Here is a 27,886-nt window from a genome sequence, read left to right as displayed (position 1 = left end):
TTGTGGTAGTATTATTAGAGATGAGCGAACTTACAGTAAATTCGATTCGTCACGAACTTCTCGGCTCGGCAGTTGATGACTTATCCTGCATAAATTAGTTCAGCCTTCAGGTGCTCCGGTGGGCTGAAAAAGGTGGATACATTCCTAGGAAAGAGTCTCCTAGGTCTGTATCCACCTTTTCCAGCCCACGGGAGCACCTGAAAGCTGAACTAATTTATGCAGGAAAAGTCATCAACTGCCGAGCAGAGAAGTTTGTGACGAGTTGAATTTACTGTAGTTTGCTCATCTCTAAGTATTATATTCAGAGGGTGCAGTGGGTGGTAGTATTATATTCAGAGGGTACAGTATGTGGCAGATTTATATTCAGGGGTACAGTATGTGGCAGATTTATATTCAGAGGGTACAGTATGTGGCAGATTTATATTCAGAGGGTACAGTATGTGGCAGATTTATATACAGAGGGTACAGTATGTGGCAGATTTATTTTCAGAGGGCGCAGTTTGTGGTAGTATTATATTCAGAGGGCGCAGTTTGTGGTAGTATTATATTCAGAGGGTATAGTGTGTGGCGGTATTATATTCAGGGGTACAGTATGTGGCAGATTTATATTCAGAGGGTACAGTATGTGTTGGTATTATATTCAGAATGTACAGTGTGTGGTAGTATTATATTCAGAGGGTACAGTGTATGGCGGTATTATATTCAGGGGTACAGTATGTGGCAGATTTATATTCAGAGGGTACAGTATGTGATAGTATTATATTCAGGGGTACAGTATGTGGCAGATTTATATTCAGAGTGTACAGTATGTGATAGTATTATATTCAGGGGTACAGTATGTGGCAGATTTATATTCAGAGGGTACAGTATGTGATAGTATTATATTCAGGGGTACAGTATGTGGCAGATTTATATTCAGAGTGTACAGTATGTGATAGTATTATATTCAGGGGTACAGTATGTGGCAGATTTATATTCAGAGGGTACAGTATGTGATAGTATTATATTCAGGGGTACAGTATGTGATAGTATTATATTCAGGGGTACAGTATGTGGCAGATTTATATTCAGAGTGTACAGTATGTGTTGGTATAATATTCAGAATGTACAGTGTTAGGTAGCTTTATATTCAGTGGGTATGGTGTATGGAAGGTTTATAATCAAAGAGTATAGTGTATAGTAGTATTATATTTAGAGGATACAGTGTCTGGCAGGTTTATAATAATAATTGTTTTCATATAGAGGATGAGAATGCGCTGACATAGTGAGGAGACGTCTGGGCGTCACATTCTGCAGAGAGAAGTTTTAGCTGGAACAATTCCTGGCGGTATGTACCATCTGAATTAGATAAGGAAAGACTATATAGAGAAGACGTCACCGGTAGTCACTGATATCATTGTACATTCTCCTCTCTGTGTCCTGTAGTCACTTGTCCGTTCTACAGTTAGGTCAGTGAAACTACAACTCCCAGCATAACCTCACCACTGCTCAAAGGGGTAATCTACTGGAAAAAAAATGTTTTAATCAGCTGGTGCTACAAAGTTAAACAGATTTGTAAATTACTTCTATTTAAAAATCTTAATCCTTCCAGTACTTATTAGCTGCTGTATAAGCGATTCACAGGAAGTTATTTTCTTTTTTAATTTATTTTCTGTCTGACCACAGTGCTCTGTGCTGACACCTCTGTCCATGTCAAGAACTGTCCATAGTAGGAGCAAATCCCCATAGCAAACCTATCCTGCTCTGGACAGTTCCTGACATGGACAGAGGTGTCAGCAAATAGCACTGTGGTCAGACTGGAAAGAACTACACAACTTCCTGTGGAGCATACACCAGCTTATAAGTACTGTAAGTATTAAGATTTTAAATAGAAGTAATTAAAAAATCTGCTTAACTTTCTGGCACCAGTTGATATAAAAGTAAATGTTTTCCAGTGGAGTACCCCTTTAAGTAATTCTGGGAGCTGTATATTTCAATGGTGAAAACTTCTTTAACACTTTCCTATTCTGTGGCAACTGGTATATCTGATTATTATACTGGAATTTCTCACAATGCGCTACAACAGTGGTGTCTGTCACAACAGGCTAAAAACTTACTGGGGGGAGGGGGGAGGTATGGGGGTGACACCATTTTCTACCGCACCGGGTGACACCAACCCTAGCAACGCCACTGATTATCTGTACAGCACATTATCACCTACAAAGTCAGACTTCTCATAGCACATTAACCTTTCCAGCACCAGGTATCATTTAATATCTGTATATCACAATATCCCCTACAGGCTCAGACTGCTCATAGCACAATAACCTCTTCAGCACCAGGTATAATCTTATATCTGTACAGCACATAATCCCCTACAGGGTCAGCTTGCTCAGCACATTAACCCCTCCAGCATTAGGTATTATCTATTATATGTATGGCACATTATCTCCTACAGGCTCAGACTGCTCATAGCACATTGACCTCTTCAGCACCAGGTATAATCTTATATCTGTACAGCACATAATCCCCTACAGGGTCAGCTTGCTCAGCACATTAACCCCTCCAGCATTAGGTATTATCTATTATATGTATGGCACATTATCTCCTACAGGCTCAGACTGCTCAAAGCACATTAACCTCTTCAGCACCAGGTATAATCTTATATCTGTACAGCACATAATCCCCTACAGGGTCAGCTTGCTCAGCACATTAACCCCTCCAGCATTAGGTATTATCTATTATATGTATGGCACATTATCTCCTACAGGCTCAGACTGCTCAAAGCACATTAACCTCTTCAGCACCAGGTATAATCTTATATCTGTACAGCACATAATCCCCTACAGGGTCAGCTTGCTCAGCACATTAACCCCTCCAGCATTAGGTATTATCTATTATATGTATGGCACATTATCTCCTACAGGCTCAGACTGCTCAAAGCACATTAACCTCTTCAGCACCAGGTATAATCTTATATCTGTACAGCACATAATCCCCTACAGGGTCAGCTTGCTCAGCACATTAACCCCTCCAGCATTAGGTATTATCTATTATATGTATGGCACAATATCCCCTACAGGCTCAGACTGCTCAAAGCACATTAACCTCTTCAGCACCAGGTATAATCTTATATCTGTACAGCACATAATCCCCTACAGGGTCAGCTTGCTCAGCACATTAACCCCTCCAGCATTAGGTATTATCTATTATATGTATGGCACATTATCTCCTACAGGCTCAGACTGCTCATAGCACATTGACCTCTTCAGCACCAGGTATAATCTTATATCTGTACAGCACATAATCCCCTACAGGGTCAGCTTGCTCAGCACATTAACCCCTCCAGCATTAGGTATTATCTATTATATGTATGGCACATTATCTCCTACAGGCTCAGGCTGCTCATAGCACATTAACCTCTTCAGCACCAGGTATAATCTTATATCTGTACAGCACATAATCCCCTACAGGGTCAGCTTGCTCAGCACATTAACCCCTCCAGCATTAGGTATCATCTATTATATGCATGGCACATTATCTCCTATACAGCCAAACTCCTCATAGCACATTATTCCCTCCAGAACAAGGTATAATCTAATATCTATACAGTACATTATTCCCAACAGGATCAGACTGCTCACAGCACACCAACTTCTCCAGCTCCATGTATCAACTAATATCTGTACATCACCTTATTATTCCTTACAGGGTCAGACTGCTCAAAGCACGTTAACCCCTCCAGGTATCATTTATTATCTGTAAAGCACATTATCCCCTACAGGGCTGGAGTTATCATAGCCCATTAACCCCTCCAGCACCAGGTATCAACTAATATCTGTACACCACCTTATTATTCCTTACAGGGTCAGACTGCTCAAAGCACGTTAACCCCTCCAGGTATCATTTATTATCTGTAAAGCACATTATCCCCTACAGGGCTGGAGTTATCATAGCCCATTAACCCCTCCAGCACCAGGTATCAACTAATATCTGTACACCACCTTATTATTCCTTACAGGGTCAGACTGCTCAAAGCACGTTAACCCCTCCAGGTATCATTTATTATCTGTAAAGCACATTATCCCCTACAGGGCTGGAGTTATCATAGCCCATTAACCCCTCCAGCACCAGGTATCAACTAATATCTGTACACCACCTTATTATTCCTTACAGGGTCAGACTGCTCAAAGCACGTTAACCCCTCCAGGTATCATTTATTATCTGTAAAGCACATTATCCCCTACAGGGCTGGAGATATCATAGCCCATTAACCCCTCCAGCACCAGGTATCATCTAATATTTATACAGCACATTATGCCTTACAGGGTCAGACTGCTCATAGCACATTAACCCCTCCAGCACCAGGTATCATGTAATATTCATACAGCACATTATGCCTTACAGGGTCAGACTGCTCATAGCACATTAACCCCTCCAGCACCAGGTATCATCTAATATTCATACAGCACATTATGCCTTACAGGGTCAGACTGCTCATAGCACATTAACCCCTCCAGCACCAGGTATCATCTAATATTTATACAGCACATTATGCCTTACAGGGCCAGACTGCTCATAGCACATTAACCCCTCCAGCACCAGATACCATCTAATATATGTGCAGCACATTAACTTTTACAGTGTCAGACTGCTCATAGCACATTAACCCCTCCAGCACCAGATACCATCTAATATATGTGCAGCACATTAACTCTTACAGTGTCAGGCTGCTCATAGCACATTAACCCCTTTAGTAGAGAACATTAGCCCTCTCCCTCTGGATGCCTCAAACCCTAGCAACTTAGGATAACATGTACTGAACTTGTTCCTCTTCTTCATCAGCTAATAGTGTGTAGGAAATAGCAGTGACATGTCTAGACACACCCAGAGGTAGGGAGGCATAAGCAGCAGATCATTCTTATTGGCTATATGGGCGTAAGTGTAATTTCTCAGTAAATATCATGTTATGTAAGCAGCCTCTGTCATAGCCTGCCGTCTGCTTATGTTTACGGAGTGAAAATGGAGCTCTGGGAAGATGAATTTTACAATGAAATAGAGGAAAGAGGAGTGCCTGATGATTGGGAATTCTATGAGGATGTAGACCTGGACATGCAAGAGAGGGGAGCAAAATACACACAGCACACATTTGCGAGGTAATTCTAATTAACCCCTTAATGATGTTTATTTAGATCATGGGGCTGGTAAGGGGGTATTGAGAGTGAACAGGACTCAAGTCCACTTCATATATCCACTTCATATTTGGAATCTTGCAGCAGCTCAGGGTCCCCTCTAATAGGCTGTCATGTGTCATATTTCCGTCCCCTTTAGAAAATCAGTCATTAACACCGCCCTAGCACCCCCCCCCCATCCCTGCATATGGTAGAATGACACACCTCACAGGCACAACAAATCGATAGCAGAGCCATTCAGCTCGTCGCACAGTGATGACTCTGCTATGTGTATTCTGCTGCCATGTTAAATATGAATCGTGTATGAATGTGTATGCTGCTGCTACTGTGTTCCTATGTGTTTGGTATCATGGGGGGGCAGTGAATAACATTATAAGAGAGTGTATATTTTATATTATGGCAGGCAGTATATAATATCAGGAGCACTGAATAATAGTATGGGGGGTGTTTATTAAATGTAAATGTTTAATTTGGAAGTGCAGTGAACTATATAATGAGGTGGAGTGGGTATAATTAAATTTTCTAGTGTGTAATATCATTGAGGTGAACAGGGACGTGCACACATAGGGCACAAAGGGGGCTTGAGCCCCTGCCTTTTCATGCACCTGCCCCTTAAAGGAGAACTATGGGATTGAAAAGATTATCCCCTATCCTAAGGATAGGGGATAAGTTTCAGATCGCGGGGGGTCCGACCCCTGGGGCCCCCCACGATCTCCCGTACGGGGCCACGGCTCTCTGCATAGAGAGTGCGTGTCGACCACCGCACGAGGCGGCGGCTGACACGCGCCCTCCATTTACTGCTATGGGAGAGCCGAAGTGCTGCCTTCGGCAATTTCCGTCTCTCCCAGAGCAGTGTATGGAGGGGGCGTGTCGGCCGCTGCTTCGTGCGGTGGTCAACACGCCCTCTCTAACCAGAGAGCCGGGGCCCCAGCGGTCGGACCCCCCGCGATCTGAAACTTATCCCCTATCCTTAGGATAGGGGATACATTTTTCAATCCCGTAGTTCTCCTTTAACCCCTTAAGGACCAGGCCATTTTACACCTTAGGACCAGAGCGTTTTTTGAACATATGACCACTGTCACTTTAAACATTAATAACTCTGGAATGCTTTTAGTTATCATTCTGATTCTGAGATAGTTTTTTCGTGACATATTCTACTTTAACATGGTGGTAAATTTTTGTCGATACTTGCATCCTTTCTTGGTGAAAAATCCCAAAATTTGATGAAAAAATTGAAAATTTTGCATTTTTCTAACTTTGAAGCTCTCTGCTTGTAAGGGAAATGGATATTCCAAATAAAAAGAAAATTATTCACATTTCCAATATGTCTACTTTATGTTTCCATCATAAAATTGGCATGTTTTTACTTTTGGAAGACATCAGAGGGCTTCAAAGTTCAGCAGCAATTTTCCAATTTTTCACAAAATTTTCAAACTCACTATTTGTCAGGGACCAGTTCAGATTTGAAGTGGATTTGAAGGGTCTTCATCTTAGAAATACCCCACAAATTACCCCATTATAAAAACTGCACCCCCAAAGTATTCAAAATGACATTCAGTCAGCGTTTTAACCCTTTAGGTGTTTCACAGGAATAGCAGCAAAGTGAAGGAGAAAATTCACAATCTTCATTTTTTACACTTGCATGTTCTTGTAGACCCAATTTTTGAATTTTTACAAGTGGTAAAAGGAGAAAATTTATACTTGTTTTTGTAGCCCAATTTCTCTCGAGTAAGCACATACCTCATATGTCTATGTAAAGTGTTCGGCGGGCGCAGTAGAGGGCTCAGAAGCGAAGGAGCGACAAGGGGATTTTGGAAAGTACGTTTTTCTGAAATGGTTTTTGGGGGGCATGTCGCATTTAGGAAGCCCCTATGGGGCCGGAACAGCAAAAAAAAAAAAAACACATGGCATACCATTTTGGAAACTAGACCCCTTGAGGAACGTAACAAGGAATAAAGTGAGCCTTAATACCCCACAGGGGTTTCACGACTTTTGCATATGTAAAAAAAAAAAATGTTTTCACTAAAATGTGTGTTTCCCCCCAAATTTCACATTTTTGCAAGGGTTAATAGCAGAAAATACCCCCCAAAATTTGTAACCCCACCTCTTCTGAGTATGGAGGTACCCCATAAATTGACCTGAAGTGCACTACGGGCGAACTACAATGCTCAGAAGAGAAGGAGTCATATTTGGCTTTTTGAGAGCAAATTTTGCTCGGGGGGCATGTCGCATTTAGGGAGCCCCTATGGTGCCAGAACAGCAAAAAAAAAAAAAAAACATGGCATACCATTTTGGAAACTAGACCCCTTGAGGAACGTAACAAGGAATAAAGTGAGCCTTAATACCCCACAGGGGTTTCACAACTTTTGCATATGTAAAAAAAAATTTTTTTCCACTAAAATGTGTGTTTCCCCCCAAATTTCACATTTTTGCAAGGGTTAATAGCAGAAAATACCCCCCAAAATTTGTAACCCCATCTCTTCTGAGTATGGAAGTACCCCATAAGTGGACGTCAAATGCACTACGGGAGCGCTACAATGCTCAGAAGAGAAGGAGTCACATTTGCAAATTTTGCTGAAATGGGGGGGACATGTCGCATTTAGGAAGCCCCTATGGTGCCAGGACAGCAAAAAAATAAACACATGGCATACTATTTTGGAAACTGCACCCCTCAAGGAACATAACAAGGGGTACAGAGAGCCTTAACACCCCACAGGTGTTTGATAAATATTCATGAAGTGGGATGTGAAAAGGAAAAATTTGATTTTTTTACACTAAAATGCTGGGGTTACCCCAAATTTTTCATTTTCACAAGTGGTAAAAGGAGAAAATGTCATTGTAAATGTGTAAATACCGTACATTTCTTTGGAGTAAGTACATACCTCAAGTCTGGGCGTAAACAGCGTGCACACCGGTCTCAGAGGTGCCGGAGATCAGTCAGGGTCCTTGAGCTTTGGCTTTCACCTATGGAGCCAGAACAGTGGGACCCCCCCTCAAGGGGCATTACATGGGGTAAATAACTGGGGTACACTAAGTAACTAAAATGGGGTACAGTGGGACATAAAATTATAAAACAGATTATGTTCCCAGAATGATGACCCAGAGCACAGCCAAAACAAAAAAATATGCCCGCCCCAAACCCTATGCTCTGAATCATCATTCTGGAATGTTTTTTGGGGCAATTTAGTGGTTTTATGGGGTTAAAACTTGGAATGTACTCTGGACTTGGTACATTTGGGTCAAATTGTGGAAAATTAAAATGTAAAATTTAAATGTAAAATGGAAAATTTAGAACTCCATGGAAGTGTGATACTCCCTGAAGCAATCCTTAAAGGGGTAGTCCAGTGGTGAAAAACTTATCCCCTATCCTAAGGATAGGGGATAAGTTTGAGATCGCGGGGGGTCCGACCGCTGGGGTCCCCTGCGATCTCTCTGTACGGGGCCCCGGCTCTCGGCCCAGATAGCGGGTGTCGACCCCCGCACGAAGCGGCGGCCGACACGCCCCCTCAATACATCTCAATGGCAGAGCCGGAGATTGCCGAAGGCAGCGCTTCGGCTCTGCCATAGACTTGTATTGAGGGGGCGTGTCGGCCGCCGCCTCATGCGGAGGTCAACACGCCCTCTTCCCGCGGGCTGTTGGGGCTCCGTACAGGAGATCGCATGGGGCCCCAGCGGTCGGACCCCCCGCGATCTGCAACTTATCCCCTATCCTTAGGATAGGGGATAAGTTGCTCACCACTGAGTCACCACTGGACTACTCCTTTAATGCAGAGGCCCGGATTATCTGGGCAAGTGTCACATTGAGTGGTGGTGTCCTTCTGAATCCCCCTCTTGTAACACACTCTGCATCTTCTCTGGGCTCGTCCCTTCTTTCCAGTGTGGGGGACCTCACCTGGAAAGTGTTGGCCTGGGACGATCCTGGCACCTATTACTTCAGTTGCTTGGGAAGTCTGGCCTGCTCTTTCCCGGTCGCCAAAGATCAGGACCTTTAGGACTTCTTCTTGGAACTGGAGGAATGTCCCTGTGTTACCAGCGTACTGGGACAGTGCAAAAGAGTTGTACATGGCAACCTGTACCATGTAGACCGCAACTTTCTTGTACCATACCCGTGTTTTCCGCATGGCGTTATATGGCTTGAGGACTTGATCAGAAAGATCAACTCCCCCCATATACCGATTGTAGTCCAGAATACAATCGGCCTTGAGGATCGGTGTTGTGGTACCTTGCACAGGGACAGGTGAGCTGCCGTTGCCATGAATAGTGGTCAGCATAAGGACATCTCTCTTATCCTTATACTTGACCAGCAACAGGTTTTCATGGGCAAGGGCACGGGACTCACCCTTGGGAATAGGTGTCTTAACAAAATTTAGAGGGAGGCCTCTCTGGTTTTTCCGCACGGTCCCACAAGCGGACGTGGATCTGGCGGCAAGGGATGTGAAGAGAGGGATGCTGGTATAAAAGTTGTCCACGTACACGTGGTAACCCTTATCCAGCAAAGGGTGCACAAGCTCCCAAACGATTTTCCCGCTTACACCCAGAGTGGGGGAACAATCTAGGGGTTCAATACGGGAATCTCGTCCCTCATACACTCTAAACTTGAGAGTGTACACGGAAGTACTCTCACAAAGTTTATAGAGCTTCACGCCATACCGCGCCCGCTTCGAGGGAATATACTGGCGGAAGATGAGTCTCCCCTTAAAACTGATAAGAGACTCATCTACCGAGAGCTCCCTGAGGGGTACATAGGCCTCCAAAAATTTGGCCCCTAAGTGATCGTTGACCGGCCTCACTTTGTAATGCCGGTCATAGGCGGGATCACCTCGGGGTGGACATGCCGCATTATCCAAGGCATTTCCAAATGGCCTCTAACCGCCTCCGTGTCATGACCATACTGTAAAGCAGGGTCTGGTAGAGGATGTCCCCGCTCCAGTACTGTCTGACACTTGGCTTTTTGACCAGGCCCATATGCAGCAAGAGGCCCCAAAATGTCCTCATTTCTGCTGCATCAATGGCGCACCATTCATTGGAACTGGCCAAAAAAGAATCAGGGTGGTGGGCGATGAACTGCCTGGCGTACAGATTCGTCTGCTCCACCATGTGATTGACAAAACTGTCACTGAAAAAATAACTGAAATAGTCAATTTCAGTGAATCCAGAATTGTCAATCCGGATTCTGGTTTCGCCAACAAACTCCAGAACCCGTGGCTGATAAGCCTCTGGGGGTCTCCAGACAGGTTCACCAGAAGGGGGCTCCGGTAAACTTGTCTGGGGGGTCGGACTCCTAGTACGAGCGGCATCACCACTCGCACTAGTGCCGGCCACTGAGCCACTATCATGGGGGGTGCGTGGCCTCGCCTGGCGGCGTCTCCGCCGCCGTGCAGGGGGCTCATCATCAGTACTAGATGATGAGGAGGACGATGAAGAACACAGAAATGTTGGATCTTCATCGTCCTCACTGACAGATTCGGAGTCGGAGGCAAGAAAAGCGTATGCCAATGCAGCGCCCTGCGTATGCTAATGCAGCGCCCTGAACCCCTAATAGGGCCCGGGTCACACTGAAAAACTGCAGAAGACCCTTGGGGACCTATTTGGGGGTCAGGGGGGGGGGAAATTTTTTTAAACTTTTTTTAACTTTATTTTTTATTATTTACCCTACCTTTCCCTAGGCTGTATGCTTTCCCTGATTTATGGGGGGCTTCTTTTCTTCTCTGGGGGCTCCGATCTCAGCAGGGGGGGGGGGGTCCCGGTCTTCCTCCAGCAGCTATGACCGCTGACTGAACTCAGCCAGCGGCGGGAGCTACAGGAAGATGCTGTTAACCCCCCCCCCCTGCTGGCTGAAATCGCCACCTCCCCATAGATACAGTGGGTGATACGGGGTGTATCATACATCCCGATCACCTTGTATCTCTGGGTCAGCGGGTCGCACGTGACCCACATCGCCGGAATAGCCGCAAATCGCATGTGTGAATTCACATGCGATTTGCGGCGATCGCCGACATGGGTCTTTAGACCCCCCTGGGCATTTGCACGGGATGCCTGCTGAATGATTTCAGCAGGCATCCCGGTCCGATCCCCGCCCGGCGCACGGCGGGGACCAGAACTGCCCATGACGTAAATGTATGTCCTTGGTCCGTAAGACCCAGGGTGTCAGAACGTACCGTTACGTCATGGGTCCTGTAGGGGTTAATGCCTTTTTTTTTTTTTTAAAGGTGTGAGGCACAGAGGCACAGGGGCAGGAGTGTATAGAGGCACGGCTGGTAGAGATAACAGCAGGGGACAAGAAGAAAGAGCAGATACAAGTGTTAGGAAGTGACATCTTGTCATACAGGCATTCTCTGGACACTGTCTCCCGGGGTCCTGTTGCTGCTGATGGCCCCTCCCCCTCCCTGCTCCTCTCTGGGTAAGGAAAGGAAGAGATGAAGGATAGAAGATCAGCTGGAGCTGCCATGAGGGGACAGTAAGTGATCATCAGCCGGGTCTGTCAGGGAGGACTGTAGGGAGCGTGGACTGTGTGAGGGGACTTAGAAGAGTCCACAGTGACAGTAACTGATGATCAGCAGGGTGGTCTGTCAGGGAGGACCGGCCTCCTCTGTACAAGCAGCTTCAGGGAAATGATAGTGTGTTTTTGTGTTGTTTACATAGTTACATAGTTAGTATGGTTGAAAAAAGACATACGTCCATCAAGTCCAACCAGGGAATTGAAGTGAAGGGTGTAAGGGGATAAGGGAAAGGGATGTAGTTTTATAATTCTGCATAAGCATTAATGTTATTTTGTTCCAGGAATGTATCTAACCCTGTTTTAAAGCTGTTAATTGTTCCTGCTGTGACCAGTTCCTGAGGTAGACCGTTCCATAAATTCACAGTCCTCACGGTAAAGAAGGCTTGTCGCCCCTTTAGACTAAACCTTTTCTTCTCCAGACGGAGGGAGTGCCCCCTCGTTTAGTTTTTTTCCTTATTTATTCTGATATACACTATGGGGGAGATTTAACAAGACCTGTCCAGAGGAAAAGTTGCCCATAGCAACCAATCAGATTGCTTATTTTACTTTTGAAAAGGCCTCTGAAAAATGAAAGAAAGGATCTGATTGGTTGCTATGGGCAACTTTTCCTCTGGATAGGTCTTGTTAAATCTCCCCCATAGTGTCCCCCACCTACAGTACCTGAAAAGCTTAGTCCAGCATAGTTGTTTCCCTCCCTATAAACCAGTGTTTCCCAACCAGGGTGCAACCAGTTGGTACAAAACTACAACTCTCAGCCAAAGGCTGTCCAGGCATGCAAGGAGTTGCAGTTTTGCAACAGCTGGAGGCACCCTGCTTGGGAAACACTGCTATAAACCAATAGTGTTACCCACCTGTGCCCCTATAATGCCATTCCACATCTGTATCTTCCCCACATCATCAGTCCCTACAATCTTTGTATTGTCCCACCTTTCTTGTGGACCTGTCCAGAGGAAAAGTTGCCCATAGCAACCAATCAGATTGCTGTTTTCAGAGGCCTTGTTAAAAATGAAAGAAGCAATCTGATTGGTTGCTATGGGCATCTGGACAACTTTTTCTCTGGACAGGTTTTGATAAAAAACCTTAAAGGGGTACTTTCTTTTTTTTTTTAAAGAACTGGTGCCAGAAAGTTAAACAGATTTCTAAATTACTGCTATTTAATAATATAGCAGTTGTATGCTACAGAGGAAATTCTTTTCTTTTTAAATTTCTTTTTTGTCCTGTCCACACTGCTCTCTGCTGACACCACTGACAGGACAGGAACTGTCCAGAGCAGGAGAGGTTTGCTATGGGGATTTTCTCCTGCTCTGGACAGTTCCTGATACAGGCATCAGGTGTCAGCAGAGAGCACTGTGGACAAGACAAAAAGAAATTCATAAAGAAAATAATTTCCTCTGTAGTATACAGCTGCTAATAAGTACTGGAAGGGTAAAGATTTTTTTAATAGAAGTAATTTACAAATCTGTTTAACTTTCTGGGACCAGTTGATAAAAAAATAAAAAAATAAAAATGTTTTCCACCAGAGTACACTTTTAACAGGTGTTACGCCGAGCGCTCCGGGTCCCCGCTCCTCCCCGGAGCGCTCGCTACACTCCTCTCACTGCAGCGCTCCGGTCGGTTCCACGGACCCGGGGCGCTGCGATACCGCCTCTGGCCGGGATGCGATTCGCGATGCGGGTAGCGCCCGCTCGCGATGCGCACCCCGGCTCCCGTACCTGACTCGCTCTCCGTCAGTTCTGTCCCGGCGCGCGCGGCCCCGCTCCCTAGGGCGCGCGCGCGCCGGGTCTTTGCGATTTAAAGGGCCACTGCGCCGCTGATTGGCGCAGTGGTTCCAATTAGTGTTTACACCTGTGCACTTCCCTATATCACCTCACTTCCCCTTCACTCCCTCGCCGGATCTTGTTGCCTTAGTGCCAGTGAAAGCGTTTCCTTGTGTGTTCCTAGCCTGTGTTCCAGACCTCCTGCCGTTGCCCCTGACTACGATCCTTGCTGCCTGCCCCGACCTTCTGCTACGTCCGACCTTGCTTCTGTCTACTCCCTTGTACCGCGCCTATCTTCAGCAGCCAGAGAGGTTGAGCCGTTGCTAGGGGATACGACCTGGTCACTACCGCCGCAGCAAGACCATCCCGCTTTGCGGCGGGCTCTGGTGAAAACCAGTAGTGACTTAGAACCGATCCTCTAGCACGGTCCACGCCAATCCCTCTCTGGCACAGAGGATCCACTACCTGCCAGCCGGCATCGTGACAGTAGATCCGGCCATGGATCCCGCTGAAGTTCCTCTGCCAGTTGTCGCTGACCTCACCACGGTGGTCGCCCAGCAGTCACAACAGATTGCGCAACAAGGCCAACAGCTGTCTCAACTGACTGTTATGCTACAACAGTTACTACCACAGCTCCAGCAACCATCTCCTCCGCCAGCTCCTGTACCTCCTCCGCAGCGAGTGGCCGCTTCTGGACTACGACTATCCTTGCCGGATAAATTTGATGGGGACTCTAAGTTTTGCCGTGGCTTCCTTTCCCAATGTTCATTACACTTGGAGATGATGTCGGACCAGTTCCCCACTGAAAGGTCTAAGGTGGCTTTCGTAGTCAGCCTGCTGTCTGGAAAAGCCTTGGCTTGGGCCACACCGCTCTGGGACCGCAATGACCCCGTCACTGCCTCTGTACACTCCTTCTTCTCGGAAATTCGAAGTGTCTTTGAGGAACCTGCCCGAGCCTCTTCTGCTGAGACTGCCCTGTTGAACCTGGTCCAGGGTAATTCTTCCGTTGGCGAGTATGCCGTACAATTCCGTACTCTTGCTTCTGAATTATCCTGGAACAATGAGGCCCTCTGCGCGACCTTTAAAAAAGGCCTATCCAGCAACATTAAAGATGTTCTGGCCGCACGAGAAATGCCTGCTAATCTTCATGAACTTATTCACCTAGCCACTCGCATTGACATGCGTTTTTCCGAAAGGCGTCAGGAGCTCCGCCAAGATATGGACTCTGTTCGCACGAGGCGTTTCTTCTCCTCGGCTCCTCTCTCCTCTGGTTCCCTGCAATCTGTTCCTGTGCCTCCCGCCGTGGAGGCTATGCAGGTCGACCGGTCTCGCCTGACATCTCAAGAGAGGACACGACGCCGCATGGAGAACCTCTGCCTGTACTGTGCTAGTACCGAACACTTCCTGAGGGATTGTCCTATCCGCCCTCCCCGCCTGGAAAGACGTACCCTGACTCCGCACAAAGGTGAGACAATCCTTGATGTCCACTCTGCTTCTCCACGTCTTACTGTGCCTGTGCGGATGTCTGCCTCTGCCTTCTCCTTCTCTTCTGTGGCCTTCTTGGACTCTGGATCTGCAGGAAATTTTATTTTGGCCTCTCTCGTCAACAGGTTCAACATCCCAGTGACCAGTCTCACCAGACCCCTTTACATCAATTGTATAAACAATGAAAGATTGGACTGTTCCATACGTTTCCGCACGGAGCCCCTTCTAATGAGCATCGGATCTCATCACGAGAGGATTGAACTTTTGGTCCTCCCCAATTGCACCTCGGAAATTCTCCTTGGACTTCCCTGGCTTCAACTTCATTCCCCAACCCTGGATTGGTCCACTGGGGAGATCAAGAGTTGGGGGCCCTCTTGTTCCAAGGACTGTCTAAAACCGGTTCCCAGTAACCCTTGCCGTAACTCTGTGCTTCCTCCAGTAACCGGTCTCCCTAAGGCCTATATGGACTTCGCGGATGTTTTCTGCAAAAAACAAGCGGAGACTCTACCTCCTCACAGGCCTTATGATTGTCCTATCGACCTCCTCCCGGGCACTACTCCACCCCGGGGCAGAATTTATCCTCTCTCTGCCCCAGAGACTCTTGCCATGTCTGAATACGTCCAGGAGAATCTAAAAAAGGGCTTTATCCGTAAATCCTCCTCTCCTGCCGGAGCCGGATTTTTCTTTGTGTCCAAAAAAGATGGCTCTCTACGTCCTTGCATTGACTACCGCGGACTTAATAAAATCACGGTTAAGAACCGCTACCCCTTACCCCTCATCTCTGAACTCTTTGATCGCCTCCAAGGTGCCCACATCTTTACTAAATTGGACTTAAGAGGCGCCTATAACCTCATCCGCATCAGAGAGGGGGATGAGTGGAAAACAGCATTTAACACCAGAGATGGACACTTTGAGTATCTGGTCATGCCCTTTGGCCTGTGCAACGCCCCTGCTGTCTTCCAAGACTTTGTTAATGAAATTTTTCGTGATCTGTTATACTCCTGTGTTGTTGTATATCTTGATGATATCCTAATTTTTTCGGCCAATCTAGAAGAACACCGCCAGCATGTCCGTATGGTTCTTCAGAGACTTCGTGACAATCAACTCTATGCTAAAATTGAGAAATGTCTGTTTGAATGCCAATCTCTTCCTTTTCTAGGATACTTGGTCTCTGGCCAGGGACTACAAATGGATCCAGATAAACTCTCTGCCGTCTTAGATTGGCCACGCCCCTCCGGACTCCGTGCCATCCAACGTTTTTTGGGGTTCGCCAATTATTACAGGCAATTTATTCCACATTTTTCTACCATTGTGGCTCCTATTGTGGCTTTAACCAAAAAAAATGCCGATCCCAAGTCTTGGCCTCCTCAAGCGGAAGACGCCTTTAAACGACTCAAGTCTGCCTTCTCTTCGGCTCCCGTGCTCTCCAGACCTGACCCATCTAAACCCTTCCTATTGGAGGTTGATGCCTCCTCAGTGGGAGCTGGAGCTGTCCTTCTACAAAAAAACTCTTCCGGGCATGCTGTTACTTGTGGTTTTTTTTCTAGGACCTTCTCTCCGGCGGAGAGGAACTACTCCATCGGGGATCGAGAGCTTCTAGCCATTAAATTAGCACTTGAGGAATGGAGGCATCTGCTGGAGGGATCAAGATTTCCAGTTATTATTTACACCGATCACAAGAACCTCTCATACCTCGAGTCTGCCCAACGGCTGAATCCTCGTCAGGCCAGGTGGTCTCTGTTCTTTGCCCGATTTAATTTTGAAATTCACTTTCGGCCTGCTGATAAGAACATTAGGGCCGATGCTCTCTCTCGTTCCTCAGATGCTTCTGAAATTGAACTCTCTCCTCAACACATCATTCCTCCTGACTGCCTGATTTCCACTTCTCCAGCCTCCATCAGGCAAACTCCTCCAGGAAAGACCTTTGTTTCTCCACGCCAACGCCTCGGAATCCTCAAATGGGGTCACTCCTCCCATCTCGCAGGTCATGCGGGCATCAAGAAATCTGTGCAACTCATCTCTCGCTTCTATTGGTGGCCGACTCTAGAGACTGATGTGGTGGACTTTGTGCGAGCCTGCACTATCTGTGCCCGGGATAAGACTCCTCGCCAGAAGCCCGCTGGTTTTCTTCTTCCTCTGCCTGTTCCCGAACAACCTTGGTCTCTGATTGGTATGGATTTTATTACTGACTTACCCCCATCCCATGGCAACACTGTTATTTGGGTGGTCGTTGATCGATTCTCCAAAATGGCACATTTCATCCCTCTTCCTGGTCTTCCTTCAGCGCCTCAGTTGGCTAAACAATTTTTTGTACACATTTTTCGTCTTCACGGGTTGCCTACGCAGATCGTCTCGGATAGAGGCGTCCAATTTGTGTCTAAATTCTGGAGGGCTCTCTGTAAACAACTCAAGATTAAATTAAATTTTTCTTCTGCATACCATCCTCAATCCAATGGACAAGTAGAAAGAATTAACCAGATCTTGGGTGACTATTTACGACATTTTGTTTCCTCCCGCCAGGATGACTGGGCAGATCTTCTACCTTGGGCCGAATTCTCGTATAATTTCAGAATCTCTGAATCTTCCTCCAAATCCCCGTTTTTCGTGGTGTACGGCCGTCACCCTCTTCCCCCCCTCCCTACCCCCTTGCCCTCTGGTCTGCCCGCTGTGGATGAAATTTCTCGTGATCTTTCCATCATATGGAGAGAGACCCAAAATTCTCTCTTACAGGCTTCTTCACGCATGAAGAGATTCGCGGATAAGAAAAGAAGAGCTCCTCCCATTTTTTCCCCTGGAGACAAGGTATGGCTCTCCGCCAAATATGTCCGCTTCCGTGTCCCTAGCTATAAGTTGGGACCACGCTATCTTGGTCCTTTCAAGATTTTGCGCCAGATTAATCCTGTCTCTTACAAACTTCTTCTTCCTCCTTCTCTTCGTATTCCTAATGCCTTTCATGTTTCTCTTCTTAAACCACTTATCATTAACCGTTTCTCTCCCAAATCTGTTCCCCCCACTCCTGTCTCCGGCTCCTCGGACATCTTCTCCGTCAAAGAAATTTTAGCATCTAAAAAGGTCAGAGGGAAAACCTTCTTTTTAGTGGATTGGGAGGGTTGTGGTCCAGAAGAGAGGTCCTGGGAACCTGAGGACAATATCCTGGACAAAAGTCTGGTCCTCAGGTTCTCAGGCTCCAAGAAGAGGGGGAGACCCAAGGGGGGGGGTACTGTTACGCCGAGCGCTCCGGGTCCCCGCTCCTCCCCGGAGCGCTCGCTACACTCCTCTCACTGCAGCGCTCCGGTCGGTTCCACGGACCCGGGGCGCTGCGATACCGCCTCTGGCCGGGATGCGATTCGCGATGCGGGTAGCGCCCGCTCGCGATGCGCACCCCGGCTCCCGTACCTGACTCGCTCTCCGTCAGTTCTGTCCCGGCGCGCGCGGCCCCGCTCCCTAGGGCGCGCGCGCGCCGGGTCTTTGCGATTTAAAGGGCCACTGCGCCGCTGATTGGCGCAGTGGTTCCAATTAGTGTTTACACCTGTGCACTTCCCTATATCACCTCACTTCCCCTTCACTCCCTCGCCGGATCTTGTTGCCTTAGTGCCAGTGAAAGCGTTTCCTTGTGTGTTCCTAGCCTGTGTTCCAGACCTCCTGCCGTTGCCCCTGACTACGATCCTTGCTGCCTGCCCCGACCTTCTGCTACGTCCGACCTTGCTTCTGTCTACTCCCTTGTACCGCGCCTATCTTCAGCAGCCAGAGAGGTTGAGCCGTTGCTAGGGGATACGACCTGGTCACTACCGCCGCAGCAAGACCATCCCGCTTTGCGGCGGGCTCTGGTGAAAACCAGTAGTGACTTAGAACCGATCCTCTAGCACGGTCCACGCCAATCCCTCTCTGGCACAGAGGATCCACTACCTGCCAGCCGGCATCGTGACAACAGGGCTCCTTTCTCCCCACTCCTGGAACTGTCCCCAGCTGATAACTGAGCATAGTCCATATGCAGTTTATGTAGCACCAGACCCAGTGTAACACGAGGTGTGGACAGCACCAGGACACTGCCATGAGCTTATCTCCAGCCGCAGTGATGTCCCACCTCGGTCGGTAATAGGCTGAGCCAGTGGTTTTCAACCTTTTCGGCGAAGTACCCCCAAGGCCTGAAAGTATGTCCGCTGGTACACCCTCACGCGGAACTTGCGTGCGAGGGGTACCCGGGTTTTTACCTTTATACTAATGCATCCCCCCTCCATCTTAATCCCCTTGGGCTATTATTCCCCCTCTGTCTTAATTCCCTTGTGCTATTATTCCCCCCTCCACCTTAATCCCCTTGTGCCATTATTCCCCCTCCGTCTTAATCCCCCTGTCCCACTATTCTCCCCTCCCTCTGATCCCCTTTTGCCATTATTCCCCCTCCATCTTAATCCCCTTGTACCATTATTATCCAATATGGCAAAAGGGGTGTCACGTACCGGCAGGACTGGAAGTGGATCCTCTGAACCGCGGGTTGTACCAGAGGACCGGTTCTAAGTGGTTACTGGTTTTCACCAGAGCCCGCCGCAAGGCGGGATGGACTTGCTGCGGCGGTAACCACCAGGTCGTATCCTCCAATAGCAACTCAACCTTTCTGGTGGCTGATATTGCGTGGTACACAGGGAGCAGGCAAGAGCGTAGTTGGACGTAGCAGAGGTCAGGGCAGGCGGCAAGGGTTCACAGGCAAGTATACGGTAGCAAAGGATTCGGCAACTGGTTAGGCAATAACACTGTGGGGAACTCTTTCTCAGAGGCACAAGGCACAAAGATCCGGCAAGGGCAGGAAGGGGCAGGTGTCTTTTATTGGGAATTGACAAGGGAGGGGTGGAACCAGCCCACCAATTACTGGTGCGCTGGCCCTTTAAATTTACTGAAGCCAGCACGCGCGCGCGCCCTAGAGAGCAGGGACGCACGCGCCGGGAACCAGGAACCAGGGACACCACAGGGGGAGCAGGTAAGCTTAATGGGGACGCGCCGCGTGAGCAGGGACCAGCCCCCTTGCTAGCTGCATCCCTGCCAGGCTGAGACCCGCGCTCCCGGTCACTGTGTTTGACCGGGAGATGCCGGGACCCCAGAAGGGGAAACACAGGCAGCGGGCGCTCCGGTCCGGAGGTGGAGGCCGGAGCGCTCGCTGTGACAGTACCCCCCCCCCCCCCCTTAGGTCTCCCTCTCTTTTTGGTACCAAGAAAGTTGAGACTGAGACTGCGGTCCAAGATTTTACTTTCAAGCTCCCAAGATCTTTCTTCAGGACCGCAGCCCTCCCAGTCGACCAAAAAGAATCTTTTCCCTCGAACAAGCTTGGAGGCTAGGATTTCTTTAACAGTAAAAACATCGGAGGTACCAGTGACAGGGGTGGGAGAAAGAAGTTTGGGAGAGAAGCGATTAAAGATAGCAGGTTTGAGAAGGGAGACATGAAAAGAGTTATGAATTCTGAGGGAGGGAGGAAGATGGAGCTGCCGGGTTAATGCGGCTCTTAACTCGGTAACGAGGGCCCAGCTTGTAACTTGGTACCTTGAATCTGATGTATTTTGAGGAGAGAAACACCTTGTCACCGGGACGGAATTCGGGAGGAGCTCTACGACCCTTGTCGGCCTGGAGCTTCATACGGGCCGTGGCCTTGAGGAGGGCTGAGTGAGTCTCTCGTCAAATAGATGAGAAGTTCAGAAGAAGATCCTCTACCACTGGTACAGAGGAGGGAGTAGAGGTCCTAGGCAGAGGTGGCAAAAGATGGCGAACGAAAACCGCAAAAAATGGAGACTTGTTGGTAGCGGAAGATTGTTTGTAGTTATATGAGAACTCTGCCCAAAGGAGCAAGTCCGACCAATCATCTTGGCGGGTGAACACAAAATATCGTAGGTAATCTCCCAGAGTCTGGTTCACCCGTTCTACTTGGCCGTTGGACTGTGGGTGATACGAGGAAGATAAGTCCAGCTTGACTCCGAGTTGACCATAGAGAGCCCTCCAAAACATAGAAACGAACTGCACCCCCCGGTCAGAGACAATGTGTCTGGGAAGGCCCTGGAGGCGGAAGATGTGAAGAAAAAATTGTTTGGCCAACTGAGGCGCAGACGGGAGACCAGGCAGGGTGACAAAGTGAGCCATCTTCGAGAATCGGTCAACCATGACCCAAATGACTGTCATACCATGGGAGGAGGGGAGATCTGTGATAAAGTCCATGGCGATGTGTCACCAAGGGGTCTCTGGAACAGGAAGAGGCAGAAGAAGGCCGGCAGGTCTCTGACGAGGAGTCTTGTCACGGACGCAGATCGCACAGGTCTGAATGAATTCTGTGACATCTCTCAAGCGAAGGCCACCAATACGTTTGAGAAATTAATTGAAGAGACTTCTTAATCCCAGGATGACCGGCCAGAAGGGAAGTGTGACCCCACTTGAGAACTTGCAGTCGCTGGCGAGGAGGAACATAGGTCTTACCCGGACGAAGAAGCCGTAAGTCCACAGGTGCAACGGAGATGAGACATTCAGGTGAGACAATGTGTTGAGGAGTAGATATGTCGCCCACCACATCCGAAGAGCGAGAAAGGGCATCAGCCCTGATGTTCTTGGCAGCAGGACGAAAGTGAATCTGGAAGTTGAAGCGGGTGAAGAAGATGGACCAACGGGCTTGACAGGGATTTAATCTCTGAGCAGACTGGAGGTAGACTAGATTCTTATGGTCCGAGAAAATGGTCACCGGGTGAGGAGCACCCTCGAGAAGGTGTCTCCACTCCTCCAAGGCCAATTTGATAGCCAATAGTTCTCTGTCCCCGATGGCGTAATTCTTCTTGGCAGAAGAAAAGGTCTTAGAGAAGAAGCAACAAGTTATAGTTTTGCCCCTGGAAGACTTCTGAGTTAATACCGCTCCAGTTCCCACCGAGGATACATCCACTTCAAGGAAAAAAGGTTTGGAGAGATCTGGCCGGGAGAGAACAGGTGCCGATGCAAATGCGGTTTTCAGGGACTGAAAAGCCTCTTCAGCGTGAGGAGGCCAGGACTTTGGATTGGCACCCTTTTTAGTTAGAGCCACAAGGGGAGCCGCTAGGGTGGAGTAATGAGGAATAAACTGGCTGTAATAATTGGCAAAACCTAGGAACCTTTGTATGGCTCGGAGACCAGAGGGGCGTGGCCAGTCTAGAACTGCGGATAACTTGGCAGAATACATTTGCAGACCTTGGGCTGAGATGATATACCCCAGGAATGGCAAGGAGGTACGCTCAAACAGACATTTCTCAATTTTAGCATAGAGACGGTTACTTCTGAGTCGGGTGAGAACTTGCTGGACATGGTCTCGATGTTGCTCCAGATTGGACGAAAAAATAAGAATATCATCCAGATATACTGCAACACAAGTATAGAGAAGGTCCCGGAAGATGTCGTTCACAAACTCCTGGAAGACTGCGGGTGCATTACATAGTCCAAAAGGCATCACCAAATACTCAAAATGACCTTCCCGGGTGTTAAATGCGGTCTTCCATTCATCTCTTTTACGAATGCGGATCAAATTGTAGGCCCCGCGGAGAACTCGGTGAAGATCTTGGCTCCTCTGAGACGGTCAAAGAGCTCAGAGTTTAGTGGCAGAGAGTAACGATTTTTAATGGTGATTTTATTGAATCCTCTATAATCAATGCAGGGACGGAGAGAACCATCCTTTTTGGATACAAAGAAAAACCCGGCTCCAGCAGGAGACGAAGACTTTCTAATAAAACCTCTCTGTAAATTCTCACGTACATAGTCCAACATGGCCTGAGTCTCTAGAGGTGAGAGAGGATAGATTCTGCCCCGAGGAGGAGTAGAGTCCGGTAAGAGGTCAATGGGACAGTCATACGGCCTGTGAGGAGGAAGAGTCTCCGCTTGTTTTTTGCAGAAGACGTCCGCAAATTGATGGTAAGGCTTGGGGAGACCTGGTGGCGGAGGAACAGGTGGGGCCCGTTTGATCGGAGAAGGCTTAAAGCACAGGTCAGAGCAGGAGGAACCCCAACGCAGAATCTCTCCGGTGGACCAATTCAAGATAGGAGAGTGGCGTTGCAACCATGGTAACCCCAGCAGGAGTTTGGATGAGCAGAAGGGAAGAACAAGAAATTCCAAAGACTCGGTATGAAATATCCCAATGTCCATCCGCAGGGGCTGGGTGCGGTATTGTACCGTAGCAGAGAGTTTCTCCCCGTTGACCGTGGAGATTAGGAACGGCTTGTGTAGACGGGTAACAGGAATTTGGTACTTGTCGACCAAGGAGGCGTGGATGAAGTTGCCGGCTGAGCCGGAGTCCAAGAAGGCGGCAGCAGAGAAGAAGGACTTAGATGAAAGGAACAACTGCACGGATATTATGAGGCGTGGAGAGGAAGAATCCACACCTAGTAATGCCTCTCAAACATTCAATAGGTGCGAGCGTTTCCCGAACGTGGGGGACGAAGAGGACAGTCCTTAAGGAAATGCTCAGTACTAGCACAGTACAAACACAGATTCTCGTCTCTATGACGGCTCCGTTCTTGCAGGGTCAGGCGAGACCGGACCTGCATGGCCTCCACAGCAGAAGACCCAGAAACAGGTAGAGGTGGACGCTGGAACACTGGAGTCAGACGAGGGCAACGTTTAGGATGAGCTTTTTCCTTTTCAAGATGGAGTTCCTCTTGTCTTTCGGAAAAATGTTTGTCAATCCTTGTAGCTAGCAGGATGAGGTCACTCAGGGTGGTAGGCAGATCATGTGCAGCAAGAACGTCCTTATTGTCAGAATTAAGTCCCTTCTTAAAGGAAGCACAAAGAGCTTCATTATTGCAGTTCAGCTCGGAAGCAAGAGTGCGGAACTGGATGGCATAGTCACCCACGGTAGAATTTCCTTGGGACAGGTTTAACAAGGCAGTCTCTGCGGAGGTAACCCAGGCCGGTTCCTCAAAAACACTACTAAACTCCTGACAAAGACTCTGGACAGAAGCAGTGGCTGGATCAGCGCGGTCCCAAAGTGGCGTAGCCCAGGCCTGGGCCCTCCTGGAGAGTAGGCTGAGGATGAAGGCTACCTTGGCTCGCTCCGACGGAAACTGGTCAAACAGTAGCTCGAGGTGAAGAGAGCACTGAGATAGGAACCCTCTGCACAGTGTAGGATCTCCGTCGTATTTGTCAGGAAGAGACAAACGGATTTTGGCTCCAGTGGCAACCGCAGGCGGAGGGGATGCAGCAGCCCCACACAGGCCTGCAGACCCAGGTTTATGGAGCCTGAAATCAGCCTCATCTGGTATGTGGGAGTGACCTCCCACCCGGCACTTGGTCACTCCAGGAAAAACCGACCCGGATTAAGCGGGTTGGATCCGCTATAATACAACTAGAATGTGCCAGTAACATAGTATCACTGACACACATAACTTCGGTTTTCCTTCACCGAAACCCAGGCATTTCGGTGACACGTATCTGTCCACAAGCTGCCTAAAGCAGCATAGGAAAGCATCCTAGGAGAAATATAGATTCCCTCAATAACTGTCACTGTCTCACAATATATATTTATATATATACTCAGATACAAAATAACCCTCCCTAAAAAAAAAAATAATAAAAATCTCTGGAGCACACCAAATGCCATTATGACATGGCAAGACAAAGAAAGGATGATCCAGTGCTTTGGCAACTGCTAAAACTTTATTGAAGACGGACATCTGAAATCATACAGGTGAAGGCACCAACTTGGATCATTCTTTCTTTGTTTTGCAAGTTGTGCACTGACTGGGTGCAGGATCCGGGCGCAGGACTTGTGGTGGAGGTGAGCTGGATTACTGTTGTATTCTTTCATTATGAAATGGCCCCCAAAAGTCTTACAATGCTATCTGGTCCTGCAAATATAGACAGTATACTATAATAGTTTGCAGAGGTGCAGGGTAATCTCTGCTGGCTGACCAATAATTTAGGTAAGAAGTATATTAGGACAGATGTATGCTGTTCCCCACTGACAATGGAAATCTAGCATGTGTTAAAGTAGAGTAACTATGACAATCATAGTGTTACATTTTACCTAGATAGGGACATACATATTGCTTTTTTCATTTCAAAATGTATCTATGCCTGCTTGTCTTTAATACAGTCACATTGATATTAACATTAAAGAGGCACTGTCATTGTTAAAAACTTTTCATATATTGCAGGACTCATTATAATATGACATTTCACAATATACACCTGTTAAAATTTTTTTTTAATTTTCACCTGAAATTCAAGCTCAAAATAGCCGCCACTAGGGGTTGCCTGTCTTTTAGCCAGACAGACTAGTCTAGATTTTACAGCATACTGGATACTGGCTGTAAAGCATACCGGTATCCAGTATAGGAGATTTCTAGTGTGTATGCAAAACTACAGATAAAGGATGTGTGGACATGCTGGGAGCTGTAGTTTTAAAACAGTTGGCAACACTGCTCTAACAGTTATTTGCAAACAGTGCAGCTTCAGTTGTTACTAAACTACAACTCCCAGCATGCTGAAATAGTCAAAGCTTTCTCGGACTCCTGAATGAAAAAGAAGTTGATCAAACATTCAGGAGTCTGTGAAAGATGAATGACACACATAGTGACAGCTATGCTGATTAGCATCCAGCTTTACTAGGAGAAGATAAAACAGATAGAGCATGTATTCATAAAAATGCTGTACTTTTATCTAAAAAATCCTTGCACTAATTTTATATAGATCTATTCTTATATTTATACATTTTATCCTGTTATGAATTCACCATAATGTCTTTTGATTACTGCAGGCAAGCTCCAAGTATCTTTCTATGGCAGATAGCTTTTCAGACTCATGCTGGAGTCCTAAACACTACGAGCTGCCAGTCTGCTTTGTTCACAAAGGAGAACACTCAGAGCTGCCAGCCTGCTTTGTTCACAGCCTGTTTGGCTGTGAACAAAGCAGGCTGGCAGCTCTGAGTGTTTAGGACTCCAGCATGAGTCAGAAATGCTTGCTACCAGGACTGATCGGGAAAAATACAATAGAAAGAAGCATATGTTTCATTAACATGCTATTGGAAAGTTATTCAACATTCATAAATGTAAAATATATCAAAAGTTTATTTGATGAGAGGTACCCTTTAAGTTGTTCAGATAAAGTAAAAAAATGTAGTTGCCAACCCTATGAATTGTTCCTATGATAATGTGTATAATTTAATTAAATATTTAATTTGGTTTTGAATTGAGAATTTAGTCTTTAATATGTTACATGTGTTTTTTTTTTTTTTTAGGTTCAAATGCTCTAGTTGTAAACGTTGGTGGAACTCTGCAGAAGTCCATGTTGTATTTTTTATGACTTTGAATAGATCCCTACAACAGGGCACAGTAAGGATGAGGATCTTTAGGCAGGAATGTAAACAATGCAGCGTTCCTGAACTGGAAACACCAGAGATTAGTCATGAGAATATCATAAGAATCATCAAAAACCTGGTGAACCGCATTCCACAGGTATTCTATGGTGAGAGGAAACTCAAACAAGATTTTAAACCTGAGATATATGGCAAGGATAGGGAAGGTCCTCATGACAAGGAGCACTGTGAGGCTTGTAAGTTGATGATATGTAATTGGACAGTGGTGACCAAAAAACAACCAGCAGTACAAAGTTCCTCTGCCACAAAGAAACCGAAGCATAAGCAAAAGACACATAAAAAAGAGGAACAGTGTCAATCATCTACGATGATATCAAATGTTTTTACCTCTACACCAACCTACTCAGACTATGAAGCTGATGTTAGATCAACACCAACCTACCCTAACTATGAAGAAAATATTGCCCCAAAGAAGAAGCATAAGCCAAAAAAACGTAAGAAAAATAAACAGTGCCAACCAAATAGAATGACATCACCGTCTGTTTTTACATTTACACCAACCTACCCAGAATATGAAGATTTTAGATCAACACCAACCTACTCAGACTATGAAGACAATATGATCAATCTAAGATATACAACAGCTTACTCACCACCACGTAAAAAAGAAACATCTACCTTTCCTATTTTAACCTCTGTCATTTTAGGAATTGGGGCATTGGCTCTATGGTATTTGAAAAAATAAACAATCATCATACTGTACTGACAAATTTTATAAAAATGAAAAATTGCCTAGAGAAGGCCATGTAAAGGGACAAGGACACAAAACATTTTTATAACTGATCAATAATAAAGTTTCTCAAAGCAGATCTGTGTGGTCTCATCTTTTTGAGGTCCATTTGCCTTAAAGGAGTACTCCGGTGCGCACTTTTTTCCTTTTATCCCGTCCAGGCAGCAAAATAAAAGAAAAGACACTTTCTCTTACCTGCCAACGAGCCCCCGGAGCTCCGGTACACTCCGGTACAGGTGTTCGGTCCCCGGGCTGTATTCTTCTTACTTCCTGTTAGCCCGGCACGTCACATGGAGCTTCAGCCTATCACCGGCCGCAGCGATGTCCCGCTGAAGCTCCGTGTGACGTGCCGGGCTTGATCAAGCTATGAAGAAGCACATGAAGCGTGAAACATTTGTTGCTTATCTTACTTGTAACTCCTGAGATCCTGCTGCTCCTTAAAGAAGAAAGCGTCTGTGTTCGAATTGCAGTACGTGAGTGCCGTCCATTCATTTCTACCTCTATGGATTACTACATATGTATATTAGCGGACTGAGCACCACACATGAGGTACGCTGGGAGCTTCACTGGCTGTGCTGTACACATAGGAACCTGGTGGCTGGATGTTAGTTTGAGGGGTCTGTTATCTGGATTACGGTGCCAGCTTTACTCTTGTTGCTATATTATAGAACCATACATTACACTGGGTATATCATTCATTGTCACATAACATGGTCACATCCTGCCATAGTCAGAGAATTGTATAACATCTACAAACAGGTGAGCTGCAGTGTGGCCATGACAGCGGAACTTAAAGGGGTACTCCGGCACAAAACATCTTATCCCCTATCAAAAGGATAGGGGATAAGATGTTAGATCGCAGGGATCCCGCTTCTGGGGACCCCC

General features: G+C 46.9%; 1 protein-coding gene across 1 annotated transcript; it reads left to right on the top strand.

Moving 5' to 3' along the window:
• Positions 1–2,728: 2,728 nt before the first annotated feature.
• Positions 2,729–27,073, top strand: LOC130361004 (receptor-transporting protein 3-like). The gene is made up of 6 exons (XM_056563562.1): positions 2,729–2,789; positions 3,609–3,691; positions 3,846–3,879; positions 4,001–4,034; positions 4,956–5,135; positions 26,134–27,073. The coding sequence occupies exons 1-6, from the start codon at positions 2,729–2,731 to the stop codon at positions 26,954–26,956; spliced, it is 1,215 nt and encodes a 404-aa protein (XP_056419537.1). The 3' UTR covers positions 26,957–27,073.
• Positions 27,074–27,886: the final 813 nt, after the last annotated feature.

The sequence above is a fragment of the Hyla sarda genome, chromosome 3 (genome assembly GCF_029499605.1).
Source record: "Hyla sarda isolate aHylSar1 chromosome 3, aHylSar1.hap1, whole genome shotgun sequence".
Lineage (NCBI taxonomy): Eukaryota > Metazoa > Chordata > Amphibia > Anura > Hylidae > Hyla > Hyla sarda.
The sequence above is the reverse complement of the archived record's forward strand: the minus strand, read 5'-3'. Positions and strand labels throughout refer to the sequence as shown.